Source organism: Pyrgilauda ruficollis, unplaced genomic scaffold (genome assembly GCF_017590135.1).
Source record: "Pyrgilauda ruficollis isolate IOZ18807 unplaced genomic scaffold, ASM1759013v1 scaffold107, whole genome shotgun sequence".
Lineage (NCBI taxonomy): Eukaryota > Metazoa > Chordata > Aves > Passeriformes > Passeridae > Pyrgilauda > Pyrgilauda ruficollis.
The window spans coordinates 1,332,742-1,353,475 of record NW_024508877.1 but is presented as its reverse complement, the minus strand read 5'-3'; the positions used below and the strand labels follow the sequence as shown (position 1 = coordinate 1,353,475).

General features: G+C 37.5%; 1 protein-coding gene across 2 annotated transcripts in view; it reads left to right on the top strand.

Annotated features, from left to right (window-relative positions):
* The window catches only part of KIAA1328 (KIAA1328 ortholog), a 174,522-nt gene that overhangs the window by 135,729 nt on the left and 18,059 nt on the right, over nucleotides 1-20,734 (top strand). For both annotated transcript variants that reach the window (XM_041472068.1, XM_041472077.1), the window contains 2 exons: nucleotides 1,261-1,445; nucleotides 8,005-8,113. In XM_041472068.1, the coding sequence (XP_041328002.1) occupies nucleotides 1,261-1,445; nucleotides 8,005-8,113 (294 nt within the window). The remainder of the gene's footprint in view (nucleotides 1-1,260; nucleotides 1,446-8,004; nucleotides 8,114-20,734) is intronic.

Genomic DNA, 20,734 nt, shown 5'->3' with positions numbered 1-20,734 from the left:
ATATAGAATGATTTAGGTTAGAAAAGACCTCTAGGTTCACAGAATCCAGCTGTTAACATTTGTTTAATCTTCTAATAACTTAAGAAAGCTGTTTTTTGCTTCCATGGCTGCAAATAGATCAATATAATCTTGGAATAAACAGTATTATTTAATGTGGATAATACAAAGATACTTTTTTTATATTTTTAATTACTTTTGTAAAGGAGCTTTTTATGACAGGGACTAATGACTTACATATGTTGGGAATTGTCATTTAAAGCAGTAGTTATTTCCCAGAGAGCAGAATTTGAAAGCAGTAGCTTTTCTTTACTGAGAGAAATGTGGGTCATCCTCCTGTCTGCCCAGAACATTTTGAGATGCCTGTGTCTGCAGAGCTTGAGGTCATGGTTGCTCACCATCACCAGATTTGCCTCCTGCCTCTATTCATGCAGTGTTTATGATTGTGTGTTGAAGTTCATCTTGAACCATAATGGTTCTGGTCAACTTTCTCTTTCCTTACTTTACTCAAAGTACTGTACTTCTGCACCACATTCTCTCCCACCAGTTTGCTCACACATTTTCTATACTGTTTAAAAGTACCTCTGTTCATCAGTCTCACCTCTGTCTCCTCTCTTCTTGTCCATTTTCTTCTTGAATCAGCTTCTCACTGTCCCTGGAGGCTTTTAAAAAACATGTAGAAATGGCATTTGGGGATGTGGTTTAGCAGTGGCCTTGGCAGCTGTCCTCAGATATCTCAAAGATCCTTTCCCGTAAAAATGATTATGTGATTCTGTGATCTGCTTCCCTTTTGCAAACTAAAATTTCAGATTTCTCTTAATGTAATCTTCTTTGTTTCCCCTTTATTCTAGCAAAGTGAACATTTTTAAAATTACTTTTTCTTCCAGTTTTGGCCCATTGTGCTGGACAAAGTCTGTCTTTATCTTCATCTTCATTTGCATGTCTTCATCCCACTGGTGCTGTTCTAACCACTCAAGAAATCCAGGACCTAATGCTTTGGGGAATGTGTCCAATCCTGCAAAACTCCAAATACAGTTGTCAGTGTGCTGCTGGCTGCTGCTAACCAAAGACTCCTGATAAAATGTGTTGGTAACTCTTCAAGCCTTAGGCGTTCTGCTTTCAGAAATTATAAATGGATTCAACAAGAGCTCAACCAGCAGCATGATGTTTATGCTTCTGGAGAGTAAAAGTTGGTGGAGAGCTGGGTGCAGTGTTAATGGGCCAAATGCATCATGTAACAGCACAATCCTTCTTTCCTCCCAGTGTCCCGGTGTTGAAACATGAAGATTATTTACTGAGGACATCTCCAGTGAGCAAAAACTCCAGAAAACCAGGGAGCAGTCATGGGAGCAGTTCAAGGAAGAAAATGGTTGGCTTTGGTGTAAACAGGGATGATGGGCAAAGCCCTCAAATGCAGACCAAGAGGGAAGGCACCAAGTCCAGGAAAGGTAAGGGGAAGCATACTGTATTGGAAGGCCATGATTGTGTTGGTGTGTTCAAAAGTATATGAGTAAAATGCACAATTAAAGAAAGAAGTTTTACAGGTGTTTAAAACCACCTAAGAAAAGGTGTTGGCTCCATTAAGAAAAAAAAAAATAAATAAATTAAATAACAAGTGGTGATCCTGTCTGCTCTTCCTGATGAAAGAGAAAAATGTAACCCCTTAATCTCAGAAAACTCCTTCAGTGATTTGTTTTTAAACTTTCCAAAAAGACAGTGAGAATAAGTGCAGTGGGGTTTGCTCTTCAAATGTAGTCTTTGCATTCTTTTCCTCCTTGAGTGACGACTTCACCGTCACAACCTGCTAGTTTGCCACACAGGGATGTCTGTACTGCTAGAACCTATCCTGCCCTTAGCTTAGTGCCTCCACTTAAGAAGCAGAGATGCAATCTTTTCTCTCTTATGAAGAGAAAAGGTTGGGAACAAAAGCAGCTTGGATGTTTCACTGCTTAGCCTTGAACATAATCCTTGGTTCAATTATGAACTAGCTTTTTTTTGTTTATTTTTTTATTTTAACTTGTCAGCCAGTTTGCTGTATATGTCAGCATAAAAATAAAGAAAATGGCAAAATGAGAAGAAATGTGGTGCAGTTCTCAAAGGAACAAATAACTTGTGTTATTGGTTAAGACCGTACCAACATTAAAAAGCAGTCCCTGTGAAGAAACTTTCAAAAGGGTATCATCAGCCTGGACCCAAACAGTGGCTGAGGTTAATCTCTTCCAAGGCACAGCTACAAAAGTTGGAAGCCTGTAAAGGGCTTGTGTCCAAAAAAATCAATTTCTAATTTGAAACAAAATCATTTTTGACTAACAGGGGTTCAGGACCCATTACTTTTGCTGTATAATCTGCTGACATTTCACACTTTCTGTTGTGCACAATGAATCCTAATAGTCATTTTATAACATTGCTACACCAATCAATTTAAGCAAGAGAAAGCCGTTACAATTCTGCAAAGTTTCAGGGGCAATTTTCACTGATGGTTTTCTTTTATGGTTTTTTTCAGCTATCATTTTTTTTTCTTCTCTTTTCCTCTTCCTTCTGCGCCCCTCCTCCTCTATGCTGCAGTGATGAAACAAGGATTTTTCACAGCTGGATGGTGGGTTTTGTTCCTTAGATTGGGGTAGTCCCCAAAAGTAATTTATTTTCTATAGATTCAGGGGAAAATATCCAACCTGGCCTCTTCTTCATTCATTGGTTTCATTTTGTAGGACTGAGGAGAAGTTACAAGCTGCATCTAGCTATTGCACATAGCACCTGTGCTGCACCTATGCTGATTTAGTGATTGTAGCAGTCAGCATGATCTCTGAAGATGGTGGGCATCTTTTGCAAGCACTTACTGGGATTGCTGGCTTTTATGGTGTAGAGCTGCATTGCAAAATTTGACTTACAAACATTGGCACTTGCTGTGATAGCTGATAAAGTTCAGAGGAATGCTTTCAAGCTGTGGAACAACCTCAGGTCTATTACTGATTTGAATGGTTGTTTATCACAAGGCAAATTACCTAGCACTAATCACTGAAGTTGAAGTCTTCTGTATTTAGTACCTTTTTAATTGGCTTCCCTCTGTTATATATTTGGACTCCTTTAGCAGGCACACACACATACTTGTAAAGTGTTTTTTAAGTCTTAGGGGATCACCAGGACATAATGTCAAGATTTTTAATTCTGGATAGCCTGGACTTAGTTTGCTCTATCCTTGCTTTTGCTGGATATTCCCCTCTGCTGCTGACCTGGAGTTTCTGGTTCAATGCAGTATGAGAAAGGGGAATGAAATGCAAAAGGTGATATCTTGAGGCATGAAACGCAATGTCATTCAGCCACATACATGAAGGTGACCTTTTGGTTGGAACACAGCAGTGCTGTGTACAGAAACATGTTCAGGTGAAAACTTCTCAACCATCAAATGCTGACCTATTGCTACAGAGGTTTGGTTTTCCTCATGCTGGTATCAGTCTGGTCTATTTATATGTTCTCCAGGATGGTGACTCTATCCAAGCACTCCTTAGTGCGGTGCGAGTGCTGATCTGAGCCCTTGAGCTTGCTCTACCACCGGGAATGGGGGCTGTATCAGGAGTAGTGTCCCTCCAGAGCAGCACAGGCACTTGTATCAGGTTTAAAAATATTAATCAGGAAGCTGTTCTCATTCTGGAATGGTGGAAAGCTTTCCTGCCTACAGGACTGTTCACTTGCTGTGACAACAGTGGGTTTGAAAAGGGTGATTTCCTAACAAATACACTTTTCCTTCTCCCAGACAATGGTTAGTAACAGGTAAAAAAGCATTGCTAACGTGGTCCCTTTACCTCGTGGAGTGGAAAGGGTCACTTCTGCTCTCTTGTCAGGGTAGAAGCTTACTGGATCAACTTAGGAAATAATTTTTTATTCCCTCACTGTTGATTTTGTCTTCTGTTTCTGCTTGCTCCTTAGTTTTTATTCCTGTGCTTTAGCAAGTGTTTGTGTCTTGTAGTCAAACTTTTTTAGTATTACCAGCAAAACTTTAAGCAGTTGAAGCAATCCTGAAGTCTTAGATCCTTTCAGCAGTAAATTGTTTTTATTGGTGTCACCACCAGCTATGTCAATGTGTACTAAAATCTAACAACTTGTCTAGTTAAAAAGTGCTGGAGTACAGAAATGTGTGTTTCTCTTCCTTTCTGCTCTTGAAAATTTTGTTGTGGGGCTGGGAAACTTACATCCATTGCACTGTGCAATATTGGGCAATATTGGGCAATTCTGTTTAAAGTATTCGTCTTTACAAACACTTCCTGAAGTACCTCTGCATTGAAACAAAAGAAAGGACTATTTTCCCCTTTGCTTCTTCTTGTTGGACATAATGTCTGCATGATGCTGTATAGTCTACACACTTTCCTTTTTTATATGAAAAAGCCAGAGAAGGAAAATTATTTCAGCTAATTTTAGCCCTGTACTTTTCCAGGGGCTGATTTCTCTAGATAGTGTTTGTTTTTCAGTAGCTTTTCTGATGTAGCTTCTTAGGGATTCAGGATCTGGAACTTCTTCCCTTGAGGGAAGACTCTTCCCTACAATTGAATAGAGCAATTAGTTAATATTAGTGAAGTGCTTTGAAGATGTGAAGTACTATATAAATGTTAAGTCTTATGAATATTACCATTATTCAAGTCATAAAGATTTCTTTTATGATTATCAACCTAGATTTCCCATTGCTTACTTTCATTCCATTGCTGCTTGAACCAGCTGCATCCATATTTCTTCATTCTTAATGTTTACACTTCTCAAATATAGATTGCTGTATTTCCCCACTTTTGTGATGTTTTAGTTGTCTGTTTTTCAAGCAGAAATATATAGCTATTTGAGTTTTCTCAAATGATTTTTTAATCTACTTTAAATCATTCTTGTACCAAGTTAGCCAAATTGAAAATAGTATTCTTAACATTACCATTTAGGAGACATTTATAATTTTTTTGGGGTTAGCTTGACTTGCAAGCTTATATCTAGGGTGTTTTTTTGTGATTCTTTGCTGCTCCAGGTTCTTTCCATTGGTGTCAGGATTTAAATTACCACACTATGGAAGAGCTTTTTCTTTTTTCCGGGGGTAAATGTGTCTATTCTTTTTCCACGTTTCTTGCTTCTCTAGATCATCTGCAATGTCTCCAGTCTCATACTGTCTTCTAACACCTGCAATCTAATTAATTTGCTGTCATTTGTATCACCCCAGTTCTCTATGACTTTTCATAAATAATTACCAGTCACTTCATAAATTCATTAACTAATTCCCTTTAGCCCTGAAATATATATCCTTCAGACTAAAGACTTTGTATCTTTTTTTTTTCCCCTGGTAGTTTCTTTTCATCAGCTTTATATAGACAGGTATTATACATCAGCAGGGTCTTCATTATCCTCTACTTGCCAATTTTCCCTTCCTTTATTTTTCTCTCATAATGTATTTTAAAATTAGTAGTAGCTTGGACATTTTTGGGAATGTTATTGATTTAATCATCTTTATATATTTGCTTGTTCCCCAGTGTTTCTTTTTCCTCAAAAGACTTGCATGCCTTTTCTAAGATGTATTTTTTAACTTTTTTTGTTTAATATACATTTACTTGGGATTTCTTTATGCCTCTGCTTTATGTCTGTGCAGCCTAACAGCCTCAGTAAATTCCTGCTGAGTTCCTTTGCTTGTTTTCTGTTTCTAGCTTTGGCAATATTTTCAAACTTTGGTATTTGAACAGTCCCCTTGAGGCTGTGTTGGCCACTTCTGAGTCCATATATTGTGTTTTTTTGCAGAGATACATCTCATTTTCTGTGGATGTAGTATGCCAGCCTTGTCTTGTATTAGCAAGTGAATATTTTCTCCCATGTTAACAAGGTTTTTATTACTTTGGTATTAGTTTCTTAAAGTCCAGCTGCCTCATTCCACTGTCATGTGAAATGATTTCTAAATATCTCTTATTCAATTGTAAAGTCGAAACTCTAAGCAAAAGACTTCCAGTCTTTATATGCGTGCCCACTCTTCTCATCATGAATTGGCACACTATCAAGTTACCAGGGACACTCAATCAGCATATATCCCCATGATATTTCCAGACTTCCTTCACTGATAATTAACTCTTTTTAGGCAAGATTTTGTTACTGCAAGGTTCTGAAACACAGTTCATTATAGCAGAGTAATAAAGTATTTTTTTATTAGTCTCTCTAAAATACATCTTAAAATGTTGATTTATTGAATTGTATTATATATTTCTATAAATTTTAGATCAATGAAGATCTAAATAATGAGAATTATTTTAAATAATTCCTTGAACATTTTACACTGATGCTGGAATTACAACTTTATGTTGCTTCATGTTTCAGAATGGCTGATAGATAATGCTTCTGTTCACAGAGCTGAGAAATTCTTGGTCATCACAGAGTTACATAGGGAGCTAAACACTGGTTTGATTTCAGTTTTTGCTGATATGTTTAGTTTTCCCTATACTAACTCTAGTTAAGTGATGTCAGTTGCACACAACTAATTAGGCTAGATTTAAAAAAGCCCAGATCCACAGGTTTTTTGTGTGGTAGATCAGATAGCTACTAATTTTCCTATTCCCCTTTACCTCTTATTTACCTGTATGCTATTTGTCTTACTAAATCTGATCAATGAAACTCAATTCTCAGGTGAGCAAATGAAAAGTTGGCTGAACCACCAGCCTTCAAGGGTTGTCTTCAGTCCAGCTGGCAGCTAGTTCATAGTGGTTAGCTGCTTAACATCAACAGCCTGGGCAGCAGGACAGGATGCACTGTCAGCAAGTTTGCAGGCTTGGGGAAGCAGTCAGTGTGCTGGAGAACAGGGCACAGTATTCAAGGGACCTTAACAGGCTGGGAAAATGATTTGACAGAACCTGTTTTAGGTTCAGCAAAGGGAAATGCCAGTGTCCTTCAGCTGGGTTGAACTGACACTGAAAAAACCCTGAAAGCAGTTTTGCCAGAAAAGAATGGGGTGTCCTGCTGAAGAGCAGTGAGTCAGTGATGTGCCTGTGTGATGGAGTAACTGGACCTCTTACTGGGCCATAATCACACAACTGTGGTCATCAGAGTGCTGAAATGACACTTCCCCCCAGTTAGCTCAGTGAGACTGTGTCCATAATGCTGTGTCCATTCTGGGACTCCACAGTGCACAGACAGCACTGACAAACTGTAGGAAGTCTGGCAGAGGCAGCCAGGTCAGCCATAGGGCTGAAGCAAGAGGCTGAGAAGACTGGGTGCATTCAGGTGTAAGAAGAGATGACTTAGCATGGATCTTGCTTCTTTCTTCAGCTACCTTAGGAGAGGGTGTAGAGAAAAGGGAATGAGCCTTCATGGAAGTCATAATCAGCCACACAAGAGACATCAGGGAAAAGTCACAACACAGAAAATTCTGATTAGCTATACAGGAAACATTTTTGAGGCTGGTCAAACAATGGGACCAGAGGAGTTTCCCAGGGAGGTTCTATCAGTGAGACCTAATGTGATAAGTGTCTGAAACCTGTTGATGCTGTTTGAATGGAGGATTAACCACATGACCTCCAAACTTCACCTTTAAACATAGATTATTTTGTAATTCAAGAGTTATTTCGAGGCAAGAAGAAGGAATGGATTCTCAGTTATATTTTATTTAAATGAAAATACTATTGAAATGATATTTACACTTGGAGAACTAACATCTTAAAGCATGTAAAGATAACTGCATCTGTGAAACAAGCTGAATCCTGTGGGCCACTTAAGGAATAATAACCATGCAAGCCTGTCAAGCTCTGGGCAGTAGGATGGAGGCTGGAGAGTGTGTCTTATTCTACAGATTTGATTCTGCATGGTCCCGAAAAGGATGCTGTGCACAGTACTATCAACTGATGAGCTCTCTGTCATCAGAGAGATTTCTCTGTGTGTATTTCTCACTCAAAAACTGTTTCAGTTTTTTGTCCCAATGTTCTATAGTAAGGCAGACTTGAGATGACAAACATCTGTTCCAAAATCTCTAGCTTCTGATGCTTGGTTTGTCTTCACTTCATTCCACAGGGACAACTTCAGGACTTAGGAAGGATGCAGCCATATCTCCTGGGTTGATGGGCAGCAGCAGAGTGCCTGCAACCACAGCCGTATCACCGATTCAGCATGACCCTTCACGGTAAGCTGCTGGGTAATCTCTGGTTTAAGATTCTGCAAACACAACCATCAAATTCTCCCAGATGCAGGGAAGTGACTGAATTTCTATGATGTTTCATATTAGCACAAGCTGAATAATATAAACTAAAACCTGCCATATCCTTTTGACATTTATAGTAAGCCTTAAGTTGTGTGTTAGAATGAAAAAAACAAGAATATGCCAAGTTCTAACATTTTAATTTTACTTAGATTTTGAACAGAAAGTATTTTATGTTCCAAGTCCTGATACATTAAATACCTTTCTAAATAATTTTAATGGACAGTGTTAACCCTGTTAGGTTTTACATTCGCTTGAACATTTTAATCCCTCGCCATTTGCCCGCCTCCTCCCCCACTCCCATTTTTATCAAATGGCATTTCTTTTAAAATGTTTTGTATAAGAGTTATTTTATGTTTAATGACAAGCAACAAAATCACATTAAGTCAGCAATTCCTGATTATACTATATGTCTGCACTAAATGCACTGGAAAAGCAGCATTATCACTTCTGTTCCAATGAAAAACTGAAAGCAGCATTGTTGTTACGCTTTAAGGTCTGAAAACAACTTGCCTTCTTTAGGCAGGATTGCATTTCTAGTGGTAACTGCCTAGAAGAACAGCATACAATCCCTGCTTTTCTTTATTATATCCCACATTTTTTCATAATAAAATCTTCAGTTAAGCAACAAAAAAGCAGATTAAAATATGAACTTGCAATATTTTATACCACTAGTTAGATAACAGTACAGTGGCATAACGGGAATGCGCAACTGTTCATGAGAAGAGTTAAATGTTTCTTGGAGGATGAGAGGGCTAGAATCAGATTTAATCTTCTCTTGGCCCAGTGGACTTGGAAAATGTATGCTTGATATCATCCCTGTATTCTTGGCAGCAGCTGGCATTTTTATTTCTATCTTCTGAGAGAACTTGTGATATATAATAGGTGAAAAACCACTATCAATATTGACAAATTTTTACTTACTTGTTATGGAAACACTTTTTTTTTTTCTTCTGATGGAAGGGATGATAGTTCTTGGAGAATTTAAAAACTTAGTTAGATTGGGCTGTTTCCCACAAGTAGCTGTATGTTTAAACTAACAGAAACCACAAGATTGCCTAACCATTTCTCTTAGAAGCAGTGGTTACCTTTGCAAGGCAGGCATAGCAGATAATAAAGTGTGTGTAAAGATACTGCTTGATACTGTCTAATAGTGCTAGGTTGAGATTCCATTCAAGCACTGAGGAGTAGATGTAATTATGCACATCATATGAAGACTGCTCAGAAAAAGAAATTTTATTCAAGAGGACTGATGGTCTATTCTTTTCCACAGAGGGGAGTAAAATATTTGTTGAAATATGCTGTTAGAAATCATACCAGGTAAAGTGATCAGTAAAAGGAGTCTGATTAGCTGTCGGCTTTAAAGAATTATTTTACCAGTTGATGAAAAATCCTGTATTTCTGGGCACTTTCTCCCATGCTTTCTCCCTTTCTTTCTCACCATTGGTGCTGTAGGTATTATTAACTAGGTTAAACAGCCATATTGTGCTTTCCCTTATTCCTGGCCTTGTCTAATTAAAAATGGCAAATGGACAAGTGTTTCTGGGGAAACCTAAAGCTGATTCTATCCTTCATCAAAAAACCTGCTTGGGCAGCAGGTCAGTCTCAATTTATCACTGAATGGTTATAAGCTTAGACTGCAGGTTTAACTAACTAAATTAATCAATATTGAGAATTATTGCTGCTTTTGTGCCACTAAAGTTAGGGTTTGTCAGCATGTTCATTATGATCTGTGATTTGGGGGGGTTAACAGCTTAACCACAACAGTTGGCACAGATCTGAAACTTGCAACACAAAGCCCTAGCCTAAGAGCAAATTTATTTATTCAGCAGTACATGTAAACCTAATTACTTTTGACTATTTAAATTTATAGGACTAGATTCAACTCGTGTTTGTGCCAGCTTTAACTAGCACAAACCCTGGCACCCGGCAGCAGCAGCAGCAATGCAAAGCCTGCCAGAGAGAAGGTGTTGGAAAGCGACAGAAGCTCCCTGGCAGCAAGAGGCATCAGGGTGCTAGCACAGCTTCTGGGGAGGGCTGGCTGGGCAAGCAGGCATGGCAGGTAGAAGATGTGTTGGCATGATAGCCTGCCTTGGCAGGGCTCAACTGGTGGCTTCAATGTGTTACAGCTACCTCCTGCTTGAGAAAGAATTGCTGCAGTCCTGCTTCCTTCTCTGTCTCAGAATGAATCATGTCATGAACAAGAAATAAGTGTCCCCAGAAGGTGGATGCAAACCTCGGGAGCCTTAGTGCTAGACCTTTAGAAGGACCAGCCTTGCAAAATGGGTATGCACAGGGTGATTTCAGTGATATCTGTGAAAGAAAAAGAAAACCCCAACATTTTCTTATCTGGCATCTGGGGCTGGGCTAATAGTGAATTTGTTTACCTGTCAGGCTTCTGTGCTTGCCTATCTCTGCCTTCCATATAACATGGCCAAACACTGCAAATTTGGTTATTCAGTGTTCTTAAGCCAAGTGTCTACACCTGCATGAGGCCCTTGAAATTATGTTCACAGCAGGTCTGGAAAGCTCTTCTACTCCATGTGCTTATTCATCTAGACCAAAGCCAATATATTTGGGGAAAAAAAAAAAAATCACAGGCAAGATTGGGGCTGGGAAAATTTGGAAGAGTGGGTTTGTTCCTAAAGCATGGTTACTCTGATTGTGTTAAATGTTACCTTTTTGGTGACCAGTTACATTTTTTCATAACTGGTGTTTGCCTAGAAGACAGTGTCTGTGTTTCTGCTGAACTGGAGGGGAGCTGCACAGGGGAAGTACTGGCTTTATGATATTGAATATTGATGCTTTCATTTGGTAATGAAATTTTTACAGAAACTAGATCTTACCTTAGCTATACTCAGGTACTGATTTCAGCAAAACAAATGCTGTATTGCATACAGAAGTGAAACTGCACTAAATTAAAGTATTCAGCTATTTCTGGGAGAATAAAAAAAAGGGAAGTTATAAATTGTACATTCTGAAATACCATTTAATTTGATTACAGCCCTTTTGCAATTGTCAGGCTCTCCCCACGTAGCATTGAGTTTGGCACGGTAAATCCTATAACACTGCAGAAATTAAGCACTTAAAAAGACACAGGCAAAGTTTGTTCTGCTCACCATGGAAACAGATAATTCTCCTGTAGTGTTTTTCACTTTGGTCAAAGCAAATTCAAGAACAGTTAGGTAAATTAGGGACTGTGTGATAGTCAGGGATTTCAGCATTAAGTCTGTGGGTTTTGGTTGCAGTTTTAGATCAAAGCTTTCATACTTGCTGAATGCATTGTCTTGGAGGGAAGTTTCTTGTAGCCAATAAAAGAAGTGATTTAGAAGTTCTTGCAATATGAATGCTGTATTTGAGCTGTATTACTATCTGTTAGACTACAGTGGCCTGTTGGAGTTCTTATAAACAGATTGTATTGTGTAAATTTGTGTTTAGGGACATTTTAAAAACAAAACTATTTACCCAATTGCCCAGCACATCTCAGGTGAATGTGTACTCAGGGACTTTTAAGCAAATTAATATCTGATGTAAAATACAATGTGCAGAATTGTATACTTGATAATGCACACTGGAATTGTCTAAAGTAGATCTGTTGTGCTGAGCGTTAGGAAATATGACAGTGATGAGATTCAAGCTTTTGTCTTACTTATGTGGTAGTTGATTTTAATATCTTTGCATTTTGGATGCTTAAACATGGATATCAACTTAAGACGATTTCTGAAGTTCCTTAGACTGTAGAATCTAAGGAAGCACTGCCAAAGAAATAGAATTGTTTTTTTACCCTTAGGATCAGACACCACTCAAGATTCAAAAGGAGCAGAAAAGTTTCATTCCATATTTAACATAGGAACATTTAAAGAGATTAAAAGTGTGTTTGGAGTAGGGTGGTGAGTTAGTTTCTGGAAGTGGTGGGAGACACAAGTTTTGCCTACTCCCTGAGAAAGCCAGCAGTGCAAAAAGTCCAATGTAGTTCCATATGCAAGTGATAAAACCAGACATTGGTAAATTAATCTCTCTTATTCACAGTGTAGGTTGTTAATTGTTCTCTCTGCTGGCTGTCGATATAATGTGAAATTTTCATTCCCCATTCAAGATGGAAAAAGTTGTGGCTGAAAATGTTAACATTTGCATTTTTATTTGTTGATTTATTTAAAGGACAGCCTCTCTTACAGCAATCCATCACTCAGTGACACCCCAAATATGAATAATGTATTGTAGACTTGCGGTTACAATGTGTAATAAGTGCCAGAGACAGTAGAAGAATGTTAACTATGTTGCAAATGTAATATTTATCGACTCATACTTTATTGCTTTCGAGGTTCAATAATACTGACCATAGGACATTAATATCACTTATCCTGATTTTAGTTGGGCACCTCTATATGTAGAAATAACCCATCTATCTCATACTTACAAAATAAATGTGTATTTTACAGCTCTTGGTAAGAAGTACGTTGTAGGTTTCTTGGCTTACTGCTCACAGTTCTCCTTTTCTACCTTCTCGTTTACCTGTACCTGACACTGATCCCCCTCCAGTTGCCTGACCCGGGTGTTGAACACCTCAGCAGTCTTCTAGAGGCTTCATTTACTGGCTGCATTGTGATCTTTGCCTCAAATAGGATTTGGGCTCGGTCTCTTTTCCTATTAAAGACCAGTATGAAAAGAGTTTTCTATTGCTTCTCTTTGAAAAGACAACAGCTGAGGCTAAATCAGAAATACCTTCTCTTTTGCAAAGACACACGTAGCAAATCTACATCATCTCTTTGAAGATTACTGATATTAGAAAGAGAAGTGTTTAATAAGTTCAGCATTTGCTATAGACATGGAACTTATTTTCAGAGAAAGTTTTACTCAAGGAATAGAAATATGTTAAAGCAATTTAGGAAGATTGAGATTTAAAATTCAGTGGGTTTGTGAACCAAAATTTTTTTGATAACCTGCTTAAGGAAAGAATTTGCAATAAGGTTTTGCTACAGTTGCAAATCCTTCACTAGTGATTATTCCTGTCTTTAGTAGTTGCTCCAGAGTTCTGCTGTGGAAACTGATACCGACTGGGCAAATGCTCCTCCTTATCTGCTCTGTTCGGTTACAACCACTAAAAGCTTTGAAGTCTCAGGGGGGAAATGCAGATGTGAACCCAGGGCTGGGATCTAAAACAAATTTAACAATGGGAGATTTCAAGCTTGTGTTGAAATCAGATTTCACCTATGAAGCCTGGCTCTTGGGAAACTTGGAATTGGGTTCAGCCATGAAAATGATAAGCCTTGATTGTATTTTGTGTTGTAGACATCAAGTAAATTTTGAAGTGACATTCTGTATTTACATCTGAGGTTATCAAATTTAACACATCATTGGTTTCTTTCTTTACTGTGTGTAACAGGAACACCTATTCGTGTCAAAGCAGCCCACCTAATAGCTACTTTGCAATAACAGTTTCAGTGTGTCCATTGCAGACAATGAAAATCATATTGGGAAATCCTGATTTGCAGTGCAAAAGGATTAATGTTAATTACCAACTGTTGGCTGTAATTGTCACCCTCATTAAAATGCAGAATTATGTATTTCTTAGTTATAAATAACCCTTCTAATTGTACTTGATGTATGCCAGTTTAATCAAAAAGTACACTTGCAAACAAGCAGATATTTGCATTAATCTAGCACTGGATCTTTGAGTCTTTTTTGATCGTCTTTTATTCCAAACTCGACTAGTTGGGGGAGGTCTATTACAGCTACATATCCTTTACACATTTTTTTTTTCAGCCCCATAGATCTGACAGGATTTTGTATTAAAATGAGGGGAAATGTCTTCTGGGAATGCTCAGTGCAACAGAAAACATGTCAGTTTTGAAGTAGTTGGCAAGGTTTCCATCATTCAGTGGTATGACAATAACTTGACTGTAGTTTGAAAGTAATAATAAGCAGAGGAAAATAGAGTACAAATCATGTTATGAAACTGAGCTAACTCTTTGCATCATTTTCATTGTTATTTTAATTACTATTTTTTACAATTTTTCCCTATGCACATTTGCAGGTTCTCAAATACCACATCATATCTTAAGCAAACGTTGGTTCATTGAATGTGGTTCCTATTTGCATTTGTAATCACAGCAATGAAAACAGCCTCAAAATGTTTTGAGGTTCTTCTGTATTTTCCTCTACTCCTTTGTCAAAAAAAAAAAAAAAAAAAAAAAAAAATTCATGCCTCTTTTTCCTGCACTGATACCTTGAGTGTTCTGCCTTGTACTTCTAAAAACTTTTTTAGAACTTCTGTGATGGCAATTTCTGCAGTGCTTTGCAAGGTAAGATCAGTCTTGTTTCCTGTCTTCATTGTTCTCTAAGCAACTGTTCTGTTCCTAGTACTGTAGTAATTTATCTTCTCATCTTTCTGAGACATTTCCTCTTGTTTTTTGGAGATTTGTTTTATTTTTGAGATGGGAGGAATTGATGAATAATATATGCAGGATAATTGCATCTTACTTTAAGAAGCCTTTGTCTCAAAAGATGTCTCTTCCATCATTCCACCATATTGCTTATGCTTAATAATAATTCCCTTTTTCTTTGGTCTTGGGTTTTTTTTTTTTTTCCTCTCCCCCTTTTTAAAAAAAAAAAAAAAAAAAAAAAAAAAAATTCATGTCTCTTTTTCCTGCACTGATACCTTGAGTGTTCTGCCTTGTACTTCTAAAAACTTTTTTAGAACTTCTGTGATGGCAATTTCTGCAGTGCTTTGCAAGGTAAGATCAGTCTTGTTTCCTGTCTTCATTGTTCTCTAAGCAACTGTTCTGTTCCTAGTACTGTAGTAATTTATCTTCTCATCTTTCTGAGACATTTCCTCTTGTTTTTTGGAGATTTGTTTTATTTTTGAGATGGGAGGAATTGATGAATAATATATGCAGGATAATTGCATCTTACTTTAAGAAGCCTTTGTCTCAAAAGATGTCTCTTCCATCATTCCACCATATTGCTTATGCTTAATAATAATTCCCTTTTTCTTTGGTCCTTCACTTTCCTGGGCCTTTCAGGCTGTAAACTCCTTAGGGCAGGATCTTGCCCTAGCACATCTTCATGCTTGGCTGGTCCATGCGGTAGTGATGGTTAACTGTGATGATGGTATAGTTAGGGTGGAATTTGTCTTGCTCATCTGGAGACAACTGAGCTAGTTACCCTCACTATTTTATTTTAGAACCACCTAAATATCCTTTTGGTCATACCTGTTATCCTGTGAGCTGTAAAATAAGCTTGGAGTAACACACACTGACACCTTATCCCTCTTCTAGCTGAATATGTAGAACTAAAAATAAGTTGTTTGTCATTCATATTTTCATTATGGATTGGAGGCAAATGCAGGGTTAACCTATTTGCTGCATGGTCAGTGCCCTGATTATTAATGTACTTTTAATGCTTGCACTATGAATTGAAGGGCTTAGGCATCAAAGATGTAAAGCCCTCCACCATGGACAGGGTGTGTATATGCCTGATTCTGAGCATGCAGCATTTATTTCAGCAGTACATGAGCTTGTGATGTAGTAACATGTTCAATAAAAATCATGGTGATGGAAGTTTGGCTGCTTTGGAGAGTCCTGTTTTGAACTGTTGTGACACCCTGTAACTCGAACTTGGGGACTGTGGTATTGCAGTGATTTTTGGTCTGAGCAGGGCCTGGCACCACTGTTGTCCCATCCCTGCCCATAAGCTGTGCTGTGCACCAGGGGATGGTCTCAGCGGGCAGACACAGCTCTGTCAGATATTCGATAGTTATTTCCAGCTGATGAGTTTCCTGCTTCAAAAATACATTCCTGCCTCTCTGTCACTTAAGGACAGTAGCCAGTTCTTGCTTTATAGTGTATGATTTGCCCCATTTCCATTTTTTAATATACTTTTTAAGCCTTTGTGATATTCTAGTTTTCTGCCTCTATAAAGCTCATTTAGCTTTTTTTTGAGCTACCATGGATAGTGTAGTATTATCAGCAAATGTATCTTCCTTATATGTCCTTTCTCTAGGCCACTTGTGAATGCATTAAAGAGTTCAGGCCCTCACAAATTTCTGTGAGCTCCACGGGTGACCTCTCTGGCCACTTTATAGCAGACCAGTTTTAATGTTTTCTCTTAATTTCCTGAGTTTTAGCCAGTTATCTATACATTAATGGATTTTTCTCTTAGTTTATGTCAGCTTTTAAGTCTTTGGTAATAGATTTGCTGAAGGACTTTTGGAACTCTAGGTAGACTATATAAACTATATTTTTCTTGTTTGGATGCATAATAATCTTATTAATCTTGTAGAGGTCCCCAGTGAATGAAGACTTTATATTTAGTCTCTGCCAATATGTTGAGTTTATTAATGCCTTAGATAATTTCTATCAATCTGCTTGTTCTAAATGTTAGACTGCTTAATTTGTAGATTTCTGCATCTTTCCAGATTACTTAAAAAAAAGTCCTGCATTTGCTCAGAATAGAAGCAGTTTTAGGCAGTTAGTTACAAACTACAGTTAATAGTTCAACTGTTTCATACTTGAACTCCTTCAGAAGTTTAAGTGAGTACCAACTGATCCCAGCAATTCATTATTGTTCATTTATGTTGATTAGTTCTGCAATTTATTTGCAAGACATTTCAGCTCCAAACAGGTCTTCCACCATTTCCTCTGTAGCTTCAGAAACTTCATAAGTTCCCACATGGTGAATGTATCTTCATCTCATGGAGTTTTTCTGCTGTAGCTTTATCATCGTGTTCCTTTTGTAACTTCATTTCCTTCTAGCTTTAACTTAAACTTTCTGTATTTTATATGCTTAAAACTGGGGTTTGTTATTAGACCTAATGCTTTCAGCAGAGTAGCCCTTAGTCTTTAGCTGGAATTCTTTGTGGAGTTTGATTTTGTGGCTTCTTTTTGTTGTGAGTTTGTGGTATTTTTTTTTTTCCTTCCCTTGAGCTAGCAGTTTGTTCCATTTTCTTCATTTAGACTGGAGTGGATGACAGTTTACTATTTCACTTAGCCTGGTAAGGTTTCTTTTCATCCCTCTGAATTAGTTCTCCATAGGTTGAATCTCCATTTTTGGAGCCCTAGTATGACTATTATTTTTAACAAGCTTTCTCATTTTTCTATTGTTTCCACTTCTGAAGTGAAAGACTGCTGTAGCAAATTTTTGCTCAATAGTGGTTACTGTGTGTTGGTTGACACATCTGGGTAGTTCAATGGATTGCTCCCAGATGTGAGAAAGATTTTATGGAATGAACAGTACAACTTGGACTCTTCAGCTTGGAAAAGAGGTGGCTAAGTTTAGGATACTATCAGAATTTTATAAATTCTGGAGAAAATGAGTAGGGAACATCTTTATTGTCCTGTCTACTGGAAAAACTGATGGGCATCAGAAAGAGTTGTGAGATGGCACATTCAGATGATGAAAATGAAGACAGAAACCAGCAGTGAGCTTGTTTCCGGACCTTTTATCATTATTGTGTTTCTAAATGTCACATATTTCAAGATTGTTATTGTCATTTCTTCTAATTCATAAAGCTTTTAAAAGTCATTCTTAATATATGTATTATAATACTAATTTTTAAATAGTTATCTGTTTTTAAATAACTATTATCTCTTATCATTCTTGTTGAGACATTTCTGATTGGGAAAATCCCAGTATCTGGGCTTGTGTCTTAATCTTACCATGTTGCATATCTGTCATGAGTTCAGTAGGACATCATAACACAAGACTTGGGCCCTGATTTTTCTAGGGTAGAGTAATGAAAGAGCCAAGGTATCTTCCACATTTGTTTAGGGAAAGTAATAGTGGTGTTTCAGTGTAAAGAATGTTGAACTTTGAACTGCTGAACTGAATATGTTTTTATTTTGGGGAACCCTGAAACAGGTAACATGTCTTTAGCTTTCTAATACAGAGTTGAAGGAAACAGAGAGTGATGTTGTGGTCTCTGTTTACAGATCTTTGTTCATGCTGAGGGCACCAGTTTCCACTGCAGGTGTGACTTTTTTCTCTTCCTAGGCCACATTTCCTTTTCAAAAACACATGCTATTGATCATTATTAAGTCTGGCTTTGTGATGGGCTGTGACTAGAGCACTGAAGCTATCTCTTCAACGTTTAGATAATCAAGAAGGAAAACAGTATCTTGCTGGATTTTTTTCCTCACCATTAATTTAATTGTAGATACTGATTATATTTAATATTTAAATTTCTCCATGCAACATGTTTCTAGCTCCCCAGTAGCTTGGGACCATGTTAGTTAATTTGGATCTGTTTTGTGTTGTTTTTGGGATGGTAACAAAAACATGTGTTTGTTTGTGGCAATCTGAGGGGGAAAAAAACAAATTATTTCTTTTAGTCTGAGTGTGTTGGGAGGGAAATAATTGGGAAATACAATGGAAATCTAAAACTTTTACTGAGAATGATATTGTATCTTTGTTTCTGCCCTGTACTAAGTTAGCACTTTCTGTTTTAATGGTGGTGACTTAAATGTTGTTTTTCATCTTTGTTTCTTCCTACCTGTAAGTTTTGAAGTATTTTGCTTTGTTCCATACTGCTGGAGAACATAGTGAAAGTTAGCTAGTTTAAGATGTCCCTGCTTATTACAAGGGATTGGACTGGATGACCTTTAAAAGTCTGTTCTGACCCAAACTATTCTATTATTCTGTGAAAAAAAAATGTTCATACAGTTATTTTTTTTTATGTAAAAAACAATCAAAGACATTCTAGAGTACTAATATATAATTTATGTATTTAACATCTTTTAAAGTATATTCTCAAAGCCTCTAATGCCATTGTACTTTTAACTTTCGTTTTTGCTTCATCTGCATTGAATCATCTTTTACTACTTAAAACAGAAATTGGGTTTATTGAAACATTTCAGTTCTGATTATTTTATAATAAAGATGAAGAAGTCTAACCTAATGAAATCACTGGAATGAAATGAGAAAAATTAAAAAAAAAATTAATAAGCTGAAGACTTGAAGTTTTTATTAAGTCACATTTGGCTGTATGTTTCTCTGTGTGTACCGTCTTGGATCAGTAGGATGAGAAACTTGTCTTGTAAGGAATGACCTTTGCACTGTTAGACTGATTTTCTCTGTTATATTTCCAGAAGGGTTACTGGAAATACATTGCCAATAGTTCTTGCATGCATTAACTTCTGTGCCTGTGATCACAAAATTGTGGTTTGAAATGAGCAGTATTACTGAATTCTGATTCTTCCCCCACAGAATTCAGGCCTGTAAATATATTTTATAAAATACATGCGTGTCTGTCAGTCTGTTGGGTCTCTGTGAAGCATCCTAATGTACAAGCAGCATTATGATTTATGAGAGACTTTTCCTTACTCTTAGAAATAGAGCATCCTGCTCCCTGCAGAGTATCTGGTGAATCCCTGTGGGACTGTGTTGGTGTATCTGCAGTACAAAGGTTGCTTGCTTTGCAGGTGACCACTGTCTTCTAAAGTGTCTGTGCCCCTGTGCCTGCTTCTGCCCAGAATTTTTCAAGCTCCTCACTTGTTCTGATGACCTTGTCCTTGCTTAGGAGCCAGTGTTCTTCCAGCACAGTCTTTTATTTTTACTGTAGCAGGTGAAGCAATTCCTAGAAGGACTTTAACAGTGCTCCAGCTGCTGCTCATCCCAGTTTCTGCTTGACTCTGTTAATTGCTCTGTGCATCCCTGTTCTTATCCATATGCTTGGAATTTTGAACCTGTATATCTACCTCATTTGTAGGGAACAAACTGACCTCATAAGAGAGTTGTTTTCTCCCTCCCTCTTCCTTGCCAATCTTTTTCTTATCTCCTAATGGCCTCTCAGCATCTAGATTTCTAGACATGAAAGATAAGTGTGTTTTCTTAACTCAGCCTGCACTGACAGCCTGCTTCGACTGTGATGAGCATCTTCAGTGATGTCTGGATCACTAGAATGTACAGGTCTGTTGTAATTAGCTGTACAATTTTCTTGCTTTTGCCTCTTCTGTTTTGTTATGAACTTTTTAGCAGCAGACTCTTTCTACCAGTGCACAAACCGTAACATCACATGACATTGACTTTACTCAAACCAGAAGATTTTTGTGCCAAGGTTGTAACATTGTATCATTACTTCATTGTATCTGTGTGAAAATTTTAATTTCACGCCCTGCGGACTTCACTGTCTCTGTGCACTCTGATCGTGTTGTTGCATAGAAGGGTAAGTCCCTGGGTCACATTCATTTTGTAGTGTATTTTTTTGAGGCTTTTTTTTTTAAAGTTCTGTTTCCTTTGAGAGATCTTGCTGTAAAGTTAGCTCAGGACTTCTGCCAGGAAAATATTTGCAAGCTTAAAGGGAAGATACTAAAACTATTCTTGTTAAGGTTTTTTACAGTGTGGCTATGACCATCTTCTTAAAAAATAATAAAAAAATATGTACAGAGTTCAGGCTACACTGCGATATATTTGCATGTGAATAGTTGTAAGTGACTTGGTGAAGTATAAGTTGTTACTTGTTTAAGTGACTTGTTCAAATATATCATCAGGTTTCCCATAATCCTGGTTTTCATGAGTTGCAGACTTTTCTGGGCAGAAGTCCTTGGTTCA